The 15727-nt window shown below is 50.5% G+C and overlaps 1 protein-coding gene across 1 annotated transcript in view; it reads right to left on the reverse strand.

Moving 5' to 3' along the window:
• LOC111154847 (TNF receptor superfamily member 8) overlaps nucleotides 1–15727 on the reverse strand; it is a 48843-nt gene that overhangs the window by 14008 nt on the left and 19108 nt on the right. Inside the window, exons 4-9 of the mRNA XM_022514775.1 lie at nucleotides 14319–14412; nucleotides 13789–13949; nucleotides 10827–10943; nucleotides 7743–7892; nucleotides 808–901; nucleotides 461–606 (exon numbers count right to left, since the gene is read on the reverse strand). Coding sequence (XP_022370483.1) covers nucleotides 461–606; nucleotides 808–901; nucleotides 7743–7892; nucleotides 10827–10943; nucleotides 13789–13949; nucleotides 14319–14412 — 762 coding nt within the window. The remainder of the gene's footprint in view (nucleotides 1–460; nucleotides 607–807; nucleotides 902–7742; nucleotides 7893–10826; nucleotides 10944–13788; nucleotides 13950–14318; nucleotides 14413–15727) is intronic.

Raw genomic sequence — 15727 nt, forward strand, 5'->3', positions numbered from 1 at the left:
TCCCAGACCACGCTTAAGCATGGCCAGCCGGAGGGCTGCCGCCACCTAGAGTTTGACACTAGAACTGCAAGCCCTACACCAAAGCCCCTTAGAATGTCCCCAAGGAGCCCCAAAAGGTGATAGCTACGCGTACCCCACTGCTTACTGCTATGCGTGGTATGTGCGACAAAACTGAGGCTCAGAGGAATTAAGCAACTAGTCAAGGTCATGTCTTCATTGTCCAAGTGTTTTGTGAGTAGCAATTACGGGCCACAGGGACAAAGCTCTGAGTACAAGCCCTGCCCGGAACCGAGGAACAGTCAAGAGCAAGTGACAGAGCCACAGCCCCAGCTCAAGAAGCCAGAAAGCTGGGGTCAGCCTTGGTCTCCCCCACCCAGTGGATGCTGCCGCCCAGGGACAAGCCTCCCTCCTCCCGGCCCCTTGGGAGGCAGACCCGTCCTTTCTGGGAGGTAATGGTTACCTGAAACCAGAATGGGCTTTCCCGTGGAGGAGAAAGAGATGGGAGTGCTCGTTGATATGGGGGTGTCTCCCCAAGCGTGGGTGATGCCCCTTCCATGCTCCTTACTGATCTGGGGGTCTGCCGAGGAGACCAGAGGGGCAGAGGCACTGCCAGGAGAGAAGGCAGAAGTAAGACTGACGGTGGAGATGGAGACAGGGAAGCATGTGCTCAGGAATCGTTCCCGGTGGTGCCAGCCCAGAGTCGCGCACACATCCTCCAAAATGACTTGTGACCTTGGCACAGAGATCCAGCCCAGGCCCCACCCCCACCCCCAGCCTAGCTGCCCCTAGATAAGGCCAGGGAGGCACCTGGTGGGCGTCTTGCTGTCCTCTGGGTTGGTGCTGCAATCAGGGTGGGCCTCCGGGGGAGGTGGCTCATGGGTGGCACCCCTTTCAGCTGTACCTGCAGGGAGAGGTCTTAGAATTGGTATCAAGGAGCCTTACCCAGCAGCACTGGTAACTTCCAGGGGGGAGGCTTGGTGAGGCCATAAGGACACTGCAGCCAGGAAGACTCAGGCTGGTGTACTGACCCTCTTTTCTTCTCCCCTTCCTTCCTTCCCTCCATGCAACAACTCTTTATTGAGCACCTGCTATGTATCAGGGACTGTGCTGAGAGCTGGGATGTAGCAGTGAGCAAAAGAGACCAGATCCCTACTGTCAGGGGCTCACGGGCATGGTGGAGGGCTCACAGAGGTGACACGGGTGTCACACAAAGGTACAGGGGCTCCCCGTAACACGGGACTTAACACATCTGTCCAGGGAGGCTTCCCTCAGGGGCCACTGCTCGGGTGTCTGTGTGGGTGGGGCTATCTAAGCAGAGGAAATCAAAGGCAGGGTGGCCCTAGGCCCCCTAGGTGGGGGGAAGGAGGAGAGCAGGCGCATGGGAGGGGCTGGTGAGCAACACACTTATTCATAGCAGCATTCTTCAAAGTAGCCAAAGGGTGGAAACAACCCCAATGTCCATCAACTGGACAAATAAATAAGATGTAGTGCATCTGCACCCCAATACTGTGTGGCAAGAAAAGGGAACCGTGCACTGAGACAAGCTGCAGAGCACAGAAGCCTCGAAAGGATCACGTTCAGTGAGAGAAACCTGACACAGAGCACGGATTCGGGAAATGTCCGGAAAAGGTCCATCTAGAGGGACAGAGAGTAGGATGAGTCCTTGTCCGAGCTGGGGACAGATACGGGGATTGACTACTAAAGCCACAAGGTTTCGTAGATTGTAGTGATGGTTTTGTAACTCTGTAAATGTCTTTACAGTCATTGAATTGCACAATTAAATCTACAGATCCTGGGGTATGTCAAGTGTACTGCAACAAAGCTGTTCTTAAAAACTGCTCCCCAAAGCGAGGATTTAATTAGCAATGGGATGGGATCAGTGCGGTAGATTACATCCCGGGCCCCCCTCCTCAGATGGGGGAGGTGTCTGTGTCCCCGCCTCCCCAATGCCCTGGGACTCAGATGGTCCGCGGAGCAGGACGGAAGGAACAGTGTGACTGTCCCCAGGCTGGGCCGTTCTGTACTCCCACCCCGGCTGTAAGGAGAGGATGCTCTGGGCAGGTACTCGTTCCAGGAGTAAGAGAAACACCTGAAGCAAATGCAAACCAAACCTGCGCACCCAGGCCAGACGGCAAAGCCTCCAGCTGACCCAGGCAGGACAGCTGAACCCTGAAATGTCAACGTTGTTTGTCGTCCGCTATGCCTGCAGCTAGAGCTGGCTAAGACAGGCAGGCCTGTGGCTCAAAGGATCAAAGTGGGAAAGCCGCCCTCACCTCCAGCCAACTGTGATGGCACAGGAAGGTGGCCTGGTGCTCTACACCTTCTGAGTTTATGCAAAAGAGAAACCTGATAAATACATATAAATAAACACATGAAATTACTATCTCCTGATATTTAAACGTAGCCTCAGTTTTCTGAAAGTTCCTTTCTTTTGAGATCAACTGTATTAAGGCATAATTGATACAGGAGAAAATGTCCCCTCCGTTGTACTGTTTGATGGGTTTTGAAGACCGCGTCCTTCCAATCTACCTGTACCTCCATTCAAGATCTAGAACATTCCCACCCAGTAAATTCCCTGGTGCCCTTCTGCCATAAACCCTCCTCCTGCATTCAGGCAACCTCTGGTCTGCTTTATGTCTATATAGATTAGTGTGCCTGTTCCAGAATTTCATTAGACTGGCTTGGGCAGGAAGTACCCTCTGGGTCTGGCTTCCTTCTCTCAGCATGTTTCTGTGATTCACTTAAAATGCACGGCACACTCGTCACTGTGGAGATGTGCCACATTTACCCGGTCACCCGCGGATGGACATCTGGGTTGTTTCCAGATTGGAGCTATTATAAATTAATTATAAATTATAGGGGTGCCTGGGTGGCTCAGTGGGTTAAGCATCTGCCTTCGGCTCAGGTCATGGTCTCAGGGTCCTGGGATCAAGCCTCTCTGCTCTCTGCTCAGTGGGGAGCCTGCTTCCTCCCCTCTCTCTGCCTTCCTCTGCCTACTTGTGACCTCTCTCTGTCAAATAAATAAATAAAATCTTTTAAAAAAATTATAAATTATAAATAAGGCAGCTCTGAATGTTCTTGTACAAGTCTTCATGAGGACATACAATTTCATTCCTCCTGATACTTCAGAGCGGAGGGGAAGGCTGTATGTCACTGTGCCGACCACACAGAATGCCTTTGAGGACCTGTTCAAGGATGGTCTCCTCTGATCTGACCCAGGCACCTCTTCTTACAGGTGGGAGAGAACCACAGAGCCAGAGCTAGAGCCAGAAAGCGGGGCTCCTGAGTTCCAGGCCTCAGCAAGCTCCACTGGACCACGCCACCTCCTGCCTGGGGACCAAGCACGTTCTTATGAGCTTACAATTAACTGCTTTTCTAGGGTTAAAAAAACTGGCCCACATTTGAAGTAGGTCATGCCCAGCCACTATCCCTCTCTACCCCATGTCCCTGGTGGCCGCACACCTCCTCTGCTGTGGTACAAAGCAGACCCCCCACCCATACTCATTTCCCTTCTATGAAGCTCTCATGCTGCTTCTCAGATTTTTTCCTGAAACACTATGAAGAGAAAGTTAAGCAAGGATTAATTTCCTTCTTAGATTAGTATGGTTCTAAGGAACTCCCCTCTTTTGGGGGGGGGGTGTTTCCAAATAGATGCTATGTGGTCCCTCAGCGTCACCAGACTATTACCCGAATTAGCTGAATTCTTCAGGCTTTAGGCTCTGAGGAAGATGATAGGATTTGTTATGATAATTTCTATTTATTTGCAAATCAATATTGAATTAAATTTAAAATGTTATTGGTTTCCACAAGAGATGACCCTCAGAGGACTGGAGGAGTTCTTGTGTTCAAATATATTACCTGCAGCTACCCCCAGGCAGCACCATGAGAGGCCTCCCACCTCTCTCTAAGGCACCTGAGTCTGAGCTCCCACTGGACACCTGCCAGAATGCAGCAAAAGAACCGCTGTCCTGGGGCGCCTGGGTGGCTCAGTGGGTTAAGCATCTGCCTTGGGCTCAGGTCATGATCCCAGCGTCCTGGGATCGAGCCCTATGTTGGGCTCCCTCCTTAGTGGGGAGTCTGCTTCTCCCTCTATCTCTGCCCCTCCCCCAACACCCACTCATGCTTTCTTTCACTCTCTCTCTTTCTCAAATAAATAAAACCTTCAAAAAAAAAAAAAAAAAAAAGAAAGTACCGCTGTCCTACTCTAAGTGGAGAAGGTGGACCTAGTGCTCCTTGGGTGCCTCTCAGCTTCTCCATGTGCATCATACCTCACCTGTAGCCTCCTCCTTTCTCCCGGGTGTAGTGACCCTCCCCCTTTCCTCTTTCTTTAAATCTGGAGGTGAGGAGAAGGTATTGTTTAGCCCCTACTTAGGCTGCTGTGTTGTCTGGTAAGAGCCAATTGAAAGAGGGGAAAAAAGAAAAAGAAAAAGAAACTACCCACTCTTATTCCCAATTTAGAACTAAAAAATATAGTATTTGCCAGACTGAAATATTTCTCTTTAAATCCAAACACCTGATCCTTGGGCCATTTGAAGGAGAATGGTCTTAGCATCAAGGTCAAGTGGGTTCTCTTTTTGTGCATTCAACAAGTGCTTAAAATCAGATAAAATTTTCATCTTCATATTTGGAGTGTAGCTTAGTCGCCTTTTTATTTTCCCTAGAGTTCTTAACTGCCTTTTGTTTTCTTGTTGAGAAGAGAATAATGTGCCTTCACCGTATCATCAAGTTTTTCAAACCTACTACTCAGGAAGTTTACTGTGATTCTTTCTTTCATTCCTGCAGACAGGACAACTCAATGGAGCCCTCCTCCATTTTTCTGTTCTCATCTGGCTCAATTGGTCTGCAATACAGCTGTCATACTGGGACTTCCCTGCTCTCCTAGGATAGAGTCACTGTTTTCTAGATTCATGGCTTTTTTTGTTTCTTTTAGCCCCTCATTTAGCCAGATAACATCTTCAAGTAACTCTCTAAGAGAGGACACATGAGGGAAAATCTTCCTGCCCTTTTATGTCTGAAAATGCTTTTTGATGCTTTCAAACTTAATTGTACTTAACTGAATAGAAAATTCTAGGTTCAGAACTAAGAAGAAGCTGATGTGGTCTGGTAGGGAGGACTCTGGGCTGGAACTCAGGATCCTTATGTTCTAGCTCTACCTCTGACCATATGGTTCTCTCCATCCATAAAACTAGGTGGGTAAGATCAGGTCACAGTGGTGAAAGCCTTTGAATGGGCCCTCAGAGACATTCTGGGTGGCCAGCACAGGAATCTAGTCATCCATCTCCTGGGTATTTACTCATGAGAGATGAAAATATATGTTTACACAGAGCTGTACAAGTCTTTTTATAATTGCTTTATTCGTAATAGCTCCAAACTAGAAATAACCCAAATGTCTGTCAACTAGTGAATGGACAGATAAGATATCTGTTATGTCTGGGTCTGAGTAATCCTCATTCATCCTGCTTTGCTCTTGGTAGGTCCATCTGAAGTTTCATATTTTTCAGGTCAAGTATGCAAGGAAAGTTGGGGCATCACGGTGGGTACAAGGCCCGGAGCACACAGTGACTGGGTCAACAGGGCTGTGAATGCAGAAGACCCAAGGCTTGGGGTAAGGGGTGCACAAGGGGAATTATGGCACTTTGGCTGACATGAGGCCCAGAGTATACCAGTGTCCCTGTTGGGAAGGTCACACCAAGGTGGTCACCAGACCCAGGTTGGGGCTGTGAGGCTGCCCAGGGACTGTCTACTCTGGGAGCATGACTGGGGCGGGCACGAACAGGTGTCCCCACCCATGTGCTGTCGACAGAGGGCGCAGCAAGAGCAAGAAAAAGCAAATGCAGCCCAGAGAAGCCTCGTTCTTCCTACAATGGCTCCCCAGTGCCCTCTACTGGCAGAGCTCAACATCGCGATCAGTAGGAGAAACGCATAAAGAGTCTGGTCTTTGCCTGCACAGCAGGTGCTGAAGGTGAATGGACAGCTGAGAGGCAATACCTGGGAAGAAGCACACTTTCTTAAAACCTTTTTTGGTCCTCTTCTTACTATGTCTTTTTCACAGCATTCTGATCTCTCTCTATGGATGTAACAACTTCTTGAGTTTTTCTGCGGATGCTAATTTAACATTTTAAATGTCTACTCCTATTCCTCAAGCCATTTCCATCGCTTCACCCACAGTGTTCTGTGATTTTGTTTTTCTCCATCATGCAGCTGGTTTCCCTTATTCGTCTGAATGGCTTTACTGCCCACTCCTATTTCCTTAAAAAGGACTCTGCTCCAGTAGCTGGTGGGGCTTCTTCTGCTGTGTTGGTAGCACGGCCTTTCCACCTGAGGTCTCTTCATGAGTAGGGGGTCCGGCTGGGAACTCTGGGCGGTGGGGAGTGTGGGCTGACCGTCTTCACTTCAGGGGCACTTAGCAGGGGTAGCTTATTGCCAGGTTATACTCCCAAACACACAACCAAAGAGGGCTTTACACAGGGCGGCGGCCCCCCACCAGCAGCCCCATGTTTCCCCAGATACTCCTTCAGTGTCTTCAGCCAAAAAGTTGATGATTTTCACCAGAGGATGAAAACTCAGGCACCATCAGGGTCCGTGGTGTACGGTGTCTCAGATATTTAATTGTTATTTCCCAGATGCAGCCCGCTGCGCTGTTCAATTCTTCACTGCAGCCCCATTCTTCCTTCTCCTGGTCCACTCTGAGCCCAGAGCCTCCATGGGGTCTTGTGAGCAAGGTACCTCTCGCTTATCCTGCAGCACTTGCGGAGTGAATTCCGGGGCAAGGTTTCCTCCCCCTCATTTCATTTGTCACCACCCTTCCGTTTTCTACCTTCTAGAAATTTCCTGAAATCTCCTTTCTGCTGATTAACCAGGTTTTTTTTTTCCCCCAACGTCAAGAGTTTATATTTTTCTGTACTCTGGCAAATGTCTACCATCTTTTTTTTTCTTTGTTTTCTCTTGTGTTTTTTGTTTGTTTGTTTGTTTTTTAAGTGAGCTCTACAGTCAACGTGGGGTTCAAACTCACAACCCTGAGATCACGAGTTGCATGCTCTGCCGACCGAGCCAGCCAGGTGCCCCAGAGGTCTACCATCTTGAGTTGGAAATGTCTTCAAAAATTTCATATTGCTCTATCTTGAGTCAATGAAACAGCCTTTCAAATAAGTGAAGATTTTACCAGCCCAACAATTTCAGAAGGAACAATTTTTTAAAAAATCATCAGTGTCTCTTACCAAGGGGCACCTGGGTGGCTCAGTCAGTTAAGCATCTGCCTTCAGCTCAGGTCACAACCCCAGGGTCTTAGGATCAAGCCCCACTTCAGGCTCTCTGTTCAGCGGGGAACCTGCTCCTCCCCTCCCTACCACTCCCCCTGCTAGCGCTCTCTCTCTTCCTCACTCTCTCTCTCCCAAGTAAGTAAATAAAATCTTAAAAAAAAAAAAAAAAGAATCTCTTACCAAAATGCCAAATCTAGATTTTTAAAAGTTTATTAATTTATTTTTTTAGTAATCTCAATGTGGGTCTCAAACTCACAACCCCAAGATCAAGAGTGACATGCTCTTCCGACGGAGCCAGCCAGGCACGCCCAGATCTAGATTTTATTCCACTTACCAGATTTAACTATTAAAACAAAACCAAAGCCCAAACCTGACCCAGTTAATAGCTGGGGTTGAAGGTCATTTGCCCAGTAGGGGGTGAAGAGACGTCCAGCTGCAGGGGCATAGACGGAAACCCATTGCTTGGGGGTGCAGGCAGCTTACCCTGGGGTTTGGTGACCGTCCCTGGTGGGCAGCTGGAGCGGGGGGTACAGCGGGCACAGGAGTTGGTGGCTGATGTGGTACAGAACATGCCAGATCGACATTCGCAGACTCGAGAGGAGTTCCATGTGCACGGCGTCTTCTCTACCAGGTCTTCAAAGGGACACAGAGAAAGGTCGTGAGGAAGGATCTGGGATGGCAAGGGCAGGGGGTCCCGAGAACCCCCAGGAGGGCAGAGAAGCATTTGCTTGGAAGCAAACACTCACGTGACTATCCTGTCGAGCAGATCTTTTGGCTCAAAATAGTTGGGCTAAGCGAAAGAAGGCAAGGGGGGAAAAAAGAGTATGTACTATCTGAGTATGTTTACAGAAAATGCTAGAATATACAAACTCTTCCACAGTGACAGGAAGCAGGATGATTTCCTGGGAATGGAAGTGGGGTGAGCAATGGTGGGAGGGACGATAAGGAACTCGAGGAAACTTTCTGGAAACTTCTTTTCCTTGATTGTGGTGATGGCTTCACAGCTGCATACGATGTCAAAATGTATCCAATGGCACGCTTTGCCCACATGCGTGGCCTTGCGTGTCAATCCTGTCGCAATAAAGCTGATAAAAGAAAATAATCTAGAGAACAGGGTGAGCACGCATGGGTAGAGATGAACCCACAGTGGCTGTGACTCGATCATTCGTTAAAAGTGGGTGAAGTCCACAGCCATTCCTGACTTTTCTCTACTTCTGAATACGCTTGAAATCTTCAGTGCTGGGGCACCTGGGTGGCTCAGTAGGTTAAGGGCTTGGCTTTAGCTCAGGTCATGATCTTGGGGTCCTGGGCTGGAGCCCCATGTTGGGCTCCCTGCTCAGCAAGGAGTCTGCTTCTCCCTCTGTCCTCTTCTCCGCCCTCCCGCCCCCGCTCATGCTTTCTCTCTCTCTCAAATAAATGAACAAAATCTTTAAAAAAAAAGAAATTTTCAATGATAAAAAGGGTTATTTTTTCCAAAATTTAAAAAAAAATGTTGGAAGTTTTGTCAAAGAAAGCATGTGATAAAGCATTTACATATGCTTGGGAATATTTTATGTGCTCTAAATGGGTAAAAATAGAACAACCACATTAGTAGATCAGACCCATGAGACTGGCTCGGGAGGACTTTCCTCAATCAGCAGGATACTTCACAGACCTCGGATGATAACCTCACAGTCTCTTCCTGAAACCTCCAGAGAGAGTGGGAACTGGGGAGGGTTGGGGAGTTTGTGCGGGCGGCAGGAGTGAGCTCGGCAGCGCCAGCGAGGACTTGGGACAATGAGAGCTGTTATCGCGATCACAGCTATTAACAGCACCGAGTGTGGGTGGGACGCACCTGGGTGGCTCAAGTAAGCGTCCGACTCTTGGTGTCTGCTCAGGTCATGATCTCAGGGAAGTGAGAGCGAGCCCCACTCGACAGGGCTCTGTCCTCAGTGGGGAGTCTGCTTGAGGTTCTCTCCCTCTCCTTCTCCCCCCTTCCCGCATGCACACACTCTCTCGCAAAACAAATAAATAAAATATATATATATTTAAATACCATTGAGTACAAACAAGGCAGCCATAATACCATTAGGTGCGTGGGGGGTCTTATTCTTAGCATCCTGCCCTGATTAACCTAGTTTGACCTACTTAATTCCTGCATCAGGTCTTCGAGAGAGTACTATTATGATGCCCACAGCAGATGAGGGAACTGAGGCATGGAGATGTTAAGAAACTTGCTTGTGTTTATAAGCTGCAAACTGGTAGGGCCAAGATTCGAACCCAGGCTCTTGGGCTCCAGAGCCCAGGCTCTTGGGCTCTCTTGGCCCCTGTTCTCCACCCTACGGCTTCGCAGAGCTTTCATCCTTAGAGCTGAAGGAATTCTCTTGTTTCTCTATCTGACACAGTAGCTTCGGCAGATAATATTTTTTCCAAAAATGGCCAGAGCAGCATTTCTGGCCCCATCTGCTCTTCCAGACCTCTACCACTCACCGTCAAGAAGCTTGATTTCTTCTCCTTCCGCTGACTCCAGTGGGATGTGTGACTGCCTCAAGAGGTAAAAACTGGCAGAAACTACGCCATGTGACTTTCAAGGCAAGGTCAACAGAAGGGATGTGGCTTGTCCCCACCCCTGCCCCATCCCTGGAATCCAGGCACCAGGCCTCGAGGAAGCCCCCAAGTTAGCCATACAGAGGCCACGAAGGAAAGGGCTTTCAGACAATTCCCGCCTGTAACCTTTACGTTTTCCAGCTGAAATCCCAGACATCGTGCAGCAGAGACCAGCCACCCGCTCAGGGTCCTGTCTGAATTCTGACCCATGGAACTCATGAGTAAACAGGAGGGGGATGGTATTTGCCACCATGTTTTGAGAAAGCTTGCTTGTGGCTTTTGCAACTGGAACAGTGGCCCCCAGTGACAAATGGTGTTCTTTCCTCTTTGGGCCTTTGCTGACTTCAGCCAGCGTGTGAGAGAAACCTTGGACAAGGAGACACGATCACGCATCCCCTCCCCGCGCCCATGGCCTTTGTGACGGGTCTGGGGACACAATCAGCCACGGCTGTCTGCGGCCTGGACAGCCCTAGTGGATGTCAGAAGGCAGCTGGTAGTGCTGTGAGGCTGTGCTGAGTCGGCCACATACACAGAAGTCACCCAGCAAGTGTCTGTCCTGAGAATGTTCTAAGGACAGTATAGTGACTGGCCAAGCCCAGAACCACCAAGTTGAAACTCCGGCCATGCCGCTCTTGGGGGCCTGTGGCTTTTGTAAGGTCTCAGTGTTCTCCTCTGTACAATAGGGACAACTGTAATCCACACACCAGAAGACAGCTACCAAAAATAACGGGACAAGTCTGGAACAGGTGGATGATAAGGAACGCTTCCTTGCAGGAGTAAACAAACGGAAGCTGTGTGAGAAGGGGTCACCGCCATCAACACCCCACAATCGAGAGGGAGACTCAGTAAAGGCCCGCTGCTCAGAGATGCCAGCGAGGGGAACTAGGCTCCTGAGGGCTGAGCAGTCCCAGAACAAACTCGGAACCCCCCATCCCCAGATTCTCAGCCAAGAGCCCCTGCTCCCAGGAAGGAGCCCCTTACCTCCAGAGCAGGTCACGCAGGCCTTGCAGCGGCCGTCCCTGTCCAGGTAGTAGTCGGGGTCACACTGCTTCCCACAGTCCGATGACCCCTGTGCGCACGGCTGCTGCGAGATCGGCCCTGAGGAAGGAAGCAGAGAAGCTCCAGGCCAGGCCGCCTTGCCAGAGGCCCCACCTCCACACCCAATCGCCACCTCCAGCTCCACGGCTGGCCCCCAAACTCCACACATGTCAGACTGATCTTTCAGAGGGAGTCCTGAAGCCCAGAGAGGGAAGGAATGTGTCTAAAGCCACACAGGGGAGCAGCACTCACTAACCGGCCCCTGCCATCCTCCATGGCCACTGCCCTCTCCCCAGCCTCACTGCCGTGTCACCACCCTCCTCAAAACTCGGGGGCCACTCTCCCTCTGAGACCAGCCGTGAGGTGACGATGCCTACTGGCCACAGCGTCCACTCAGTGTGGCACTGGGGGATCCAGGCAATTCAGGAAGGCAAGGAAAAGAGAGGAAAGTAGTGGGGTCTGGCGAAGAAGACATCAGGCTGTCATGGACAGACGGCATTGCTGAAGGGGACAGATGACCAAAAGAACCAGCAGATACATTATTAGGACTAACAAGTGAGTCTAACAAGGTGCTTGGAAATAATGTCATTACATCAAAACTGAGTGCCTATATGCTTGGGTTGAACCACATTAAATTGCTATTTTGGTAGGTGAGGCTGCCAAATATTGGCTATTCACACGGTTCAAAACAATACCAATGATGAAGAGTTAGAACACGAAATACTGAAAAAAAATTCCCCTCATCATCAGAAACATCAGGTACCTAGAAATCTAAAACAAACCTATAAATCTCTCTACACAGAAAAAAATAAAACATTACTGGGAGAAGGTCAAGCAGACCTAAGTTGAATTCAATAAATAAAAATAAAGAGCGAGGGGCGCCTGGGTGGCTCAGTGGGTTAAAGCCTCTGCCTTCAACTCGGGTCATGGTCCCAGGGTTCTGGGATCGAGCCCCGCGTCGGGTTCTCTGCTTGGCAGGGAGCCTGCTTCCTCCTCTCCCTCTCTGCCTGCCTCTCTGCCTACTTGTGATCTCTGTCAAATAAATAAATAAAATCTTTAAAAAAAAAAAAAGGAGCGAAATAATAGAGGGCTTTACCATGTACTACTCGATACTGCAAAGATATGGATTCTCTCTAAAATGAGCTGGATTCGGTGCGATCCCAACGAAAAGCCCAAGAGGACAGTTTACAGAAATCTGAAAAGCTGATTCTGAAGTGGACACAGAGAGGCAGATGACTGAGAAGAGCCAGTCTAGTGACAAAGAACAAAGGTAGAGACATTGCTCGACCATTCCGATGATTTAACGAAAACCTGCACCAATCAAGACCCTGGGGCATCCACACAGAATAGACGACAGAAAGACCAACGGAACAGAACATCAAGTCCAAGGCCGTGCCCAGGCACATACGGACCTTTGGATACAAAGATGTCTGCAACACAGTGGGGAAGGACCATCTGTTTGATAAAAGGTATCGGTTCAACTGGACATCCACACGGACCTTCCAGCAGGACCCCTGCCTCACGCGGTACACACAAGCCAAGGCAGACGGCGGGTCTACACGGGAAAGGCAAAATGGGAACAATTCTAGGAAGTCAATGCAGATGTCTTCGAGACTTGGGTGGAGGAAAGAATATAAAGAGCAGAGCATAAACGCACCAGTCATAAAGGGAAAGACAGATCCATGTGACTACTTTAACATTTATTTTTAAAATATTATTTATTTGAGAGAGAGAAAACACAAGCAGGTGGGAGGGGCAGAGGAAAAGAGAGAAGCAGATACCCCACTGAGCAGCTGAGCAACATGGGACTTTGATCCCAGGACCTCATGATCATGACCTGAACCGAAGGCAGATGCTTAACTGACTGAGCTGCCCAGGTGCCTGTGATTACATTAAAATTTGGAATATCTCTTTATGGGGGCGCCTGGGTGGCTCAGTCAGCTGAGCATTGGACTCCTGATTTCAGCTCAGACCACGATCTCGGGTACCTGGGATGGAGCCCCACATCAGGCTCTGCACACCACAGGGAGTCTGCTTGAGGATTCTCTCCCTCTCCCCTTGCTCACACAACCGCATGCACGCTCTCTCTCTCTCTCTAATAAATACATCTTTTTAAAAAATAAAATAAAAAAATATCTTTAGCAAAGACACCATAAAGAGAATAAGAAGGCAAGCCACCGGGTGGGAGGTGCTCGTCCGCACACACTATAGGATGAAGGGCTCAAACCCAGAACTGTAAGAAGTCCTATCAAGAAATCAATGGAAGGGGTGCCTGGATGGCTGTCGTTAAGCGTCTGCCTTTGGCTCAGGTCATGATCCCAGGGTCCTGGGATCAAGCTCTGCATCGGGCTCCCTGCTCGGCAGGAAGCCTGCGTCTCCCTCTCCCACTCCCCCTGTGTCTCCCTCTCCCACTCCCCCTGCCTGTGTTCCCTCTCTCGCTGTGTCTCTGTCAAATAAATAAAATCTTTAAAGGAAAAAAAAAAGTCAATGAAAAAGACAAACAAGCCCCAGAGATTTCACACAAAGACTTGCTTTTCCTTGTTCATCACAGCCAAGAGGAAACAACCCAAATACCCAAAGACTCACGGGCAACCACGGGCCAGCACCGGAGGCCAGTCAGCCATGGCAGGAGCTGACTGAGGGCCCCGCCGGTCGCCGTGGGAACCTGGAGGGTATCAGACCCACAGCCACTCCCACACCAGACTCCGCGTCACACACACTCGAGCTGTCCAGCGAATGACTTCTTCCATGACCTACAGCCCCAAGAGGCCTGGAGACCCTCTTCTCCCCAGACGGGGAAAGACCACAGCCCAGAGCCCCCCTGCCTGGACCGGCCCGCGGGGGTCGCCGGCCAACGAGACGCTGCTGCCCTGGAAACGAGCCACAGCCTGTCGGGAGAACTCACCTGGATCTGGACTGGGCTCCCGCACCGAGGAGGGAGAGCTGGGGGCCCTCGTCATTTCGGAACCGTCTTCCGGGGTGAGGGAAGCGCCCCTGCCAGGAAGCGCGGTCCTCGCCCCGGAGCTTGCTGAGGCAGTCCTGAGGCGCCTGGCCTGGGGGGTGCTGCTGCCAATCGAAAAGTTAGAAATGGCACTGCCGGTTCTCCCGAGGGGGCAAAGGGGGGGTCTGTGCTCAAGGGCAACCATTTCTGCAGAGAAGGGGGTCCCCAGATCCTCTGTCCACAGCGTCTGGCAGCCCCACCGTCAGCTCCTGGGAGCAAGGACTGTGTTTTCTAGGCTCTTCTCTCATATGCTCCGGGAAGACTGAGCACATGGTGGGGCCTCAGCTGGCTTGTGGGCTTGGCAGAGAGACTCCCCGAGGTCCTGACACCCTGGGCTGAACCCCACCCCCACCACAGCCAGCGGGGGGCCCTGAGCATCCTATGGGGCGGGACAGCCCCACACCAAGGTCAGCTGGAGGGGCGAGGGGAGTCACCTGGTGGCCACCCTGCAGGCTTTGAGGCTGGTGCTGCGGTCAGGGCTGGTCACTGGGGAAGGTCGCTCACAGATGGTGTCACTTTCTGCTGTGCCTGCAGGGGGGACAGAAATGCAGGAATGACAGACGTCACGGCGGAGCCTAAGAAGACTCACCGAGACACTGAGGAGACGTCATGGAAGAGCCTGAGGACTCCAGGCACAGATCTTTTCGTGGCCATCCGATGTTTCAGCCTGCCCGGTGCCCAGTCCCTGTTGGGGTAAAGCACCTTGACTTTCCCCGGGGAATACTTTCCAATCTCAGCCCCTGTGCTCAGGGCTGAGGCTGCCTCGCCTCCCTCCCTTCCAGGAGCAAACACAGACCAGCTAGACCCATCAACCCCTTTGATTCCTCTGACCCCGGTGAACTGGTTCAGTAATGGGCATGTGACCCAAGGCGTGCCCAGGAGGAACAATATCAAGGTTTTGGTTTCAGTTCTTGGAAGGAGAAGCCGTCTTTCCACTGGGGTTGGGTGGGAGGCAAGCCAGGAGCTGCTGGTACGAATCTTACAGATGCCTACACATAGTGAAGCAGAGATTGCCTGACACTACGCAGGGAGCCCCAGACTTTGCAGTTACAGGAATCAAAAAATTTTGAGATTTTGTTTCCAGCAACCCAAGGATTCCTGAAGAATACTGGGTGCGAGCAGAAAGAGGAAAACCCGAAGCACTTTCCGTCCAGCAGATCTGAGCTCGCGTGCCACCTCTATTGTCCTCGCCGTGCCCACCACACTGCGTGACATATAGTAAATGCCTAACCCATAGCATGTCCTCCTCCCCATCTGTACATTGCTTAGAGCGTGTCCCACAGGTGAGATTATGATCTGAAGGTTTCGGGGCAGGCAGCGTGAGCAATGCGGATGTGTCTCGTGCTTTGAGTGTGGGGGGGTGACCACGACCGGTGTGACCTTCAAACCCAAGCTCAGGTATTCCCTGCTCTATGGTCTGGAGCACTTGACCCATCTCTGGACCTCAACTTCCTCAGCTGTAAAAGACGGCTGATTCGGCCTACTTGATGGTGTTCTGAGCCCTTCAGGAGAGAACACCTGTGCCAGCTCTAGGCACACGGCTTAGCCATAGGCCAACTCTTAAGCAGAAACTACTTTCCATTTTACAGCTGGAGAGTCGCCCTGTGGGAGCAGAAACCGGGGAGTCCAGGAGTCAGCCAGCCAGGAGTCCACGTCTACATGTCGTGTAGAAACATGATGGGAATCCCACACATCATTTGAAATTGCTTAGTACCCACATTTTAAAAAGTAAAAAGAAACATGTGGAGTTAATTTATTTAACCTAATAGATCTAAAATAGGTCAGTAGATATTCAATATAAAAAATAATTAATGAGGGGCACCTGGGTGGCTCAGTGGGTTAA

Source organism: Enhydra lutris, unplaced genomic scaffold (assembly GCF_002288905.1).
Source record: "Enhydra lutris kenyoni isolate GAN:26980312 unplaced genomic scaffold, ASM228890v2 scaffoldscaffold38, whole genome shotgun sequence".
NCBI lineage: Eukaryota > Metazoa > Chordata > Mammalia > Carnivora > Mustelidae > Enhydra > Enhydra lutris.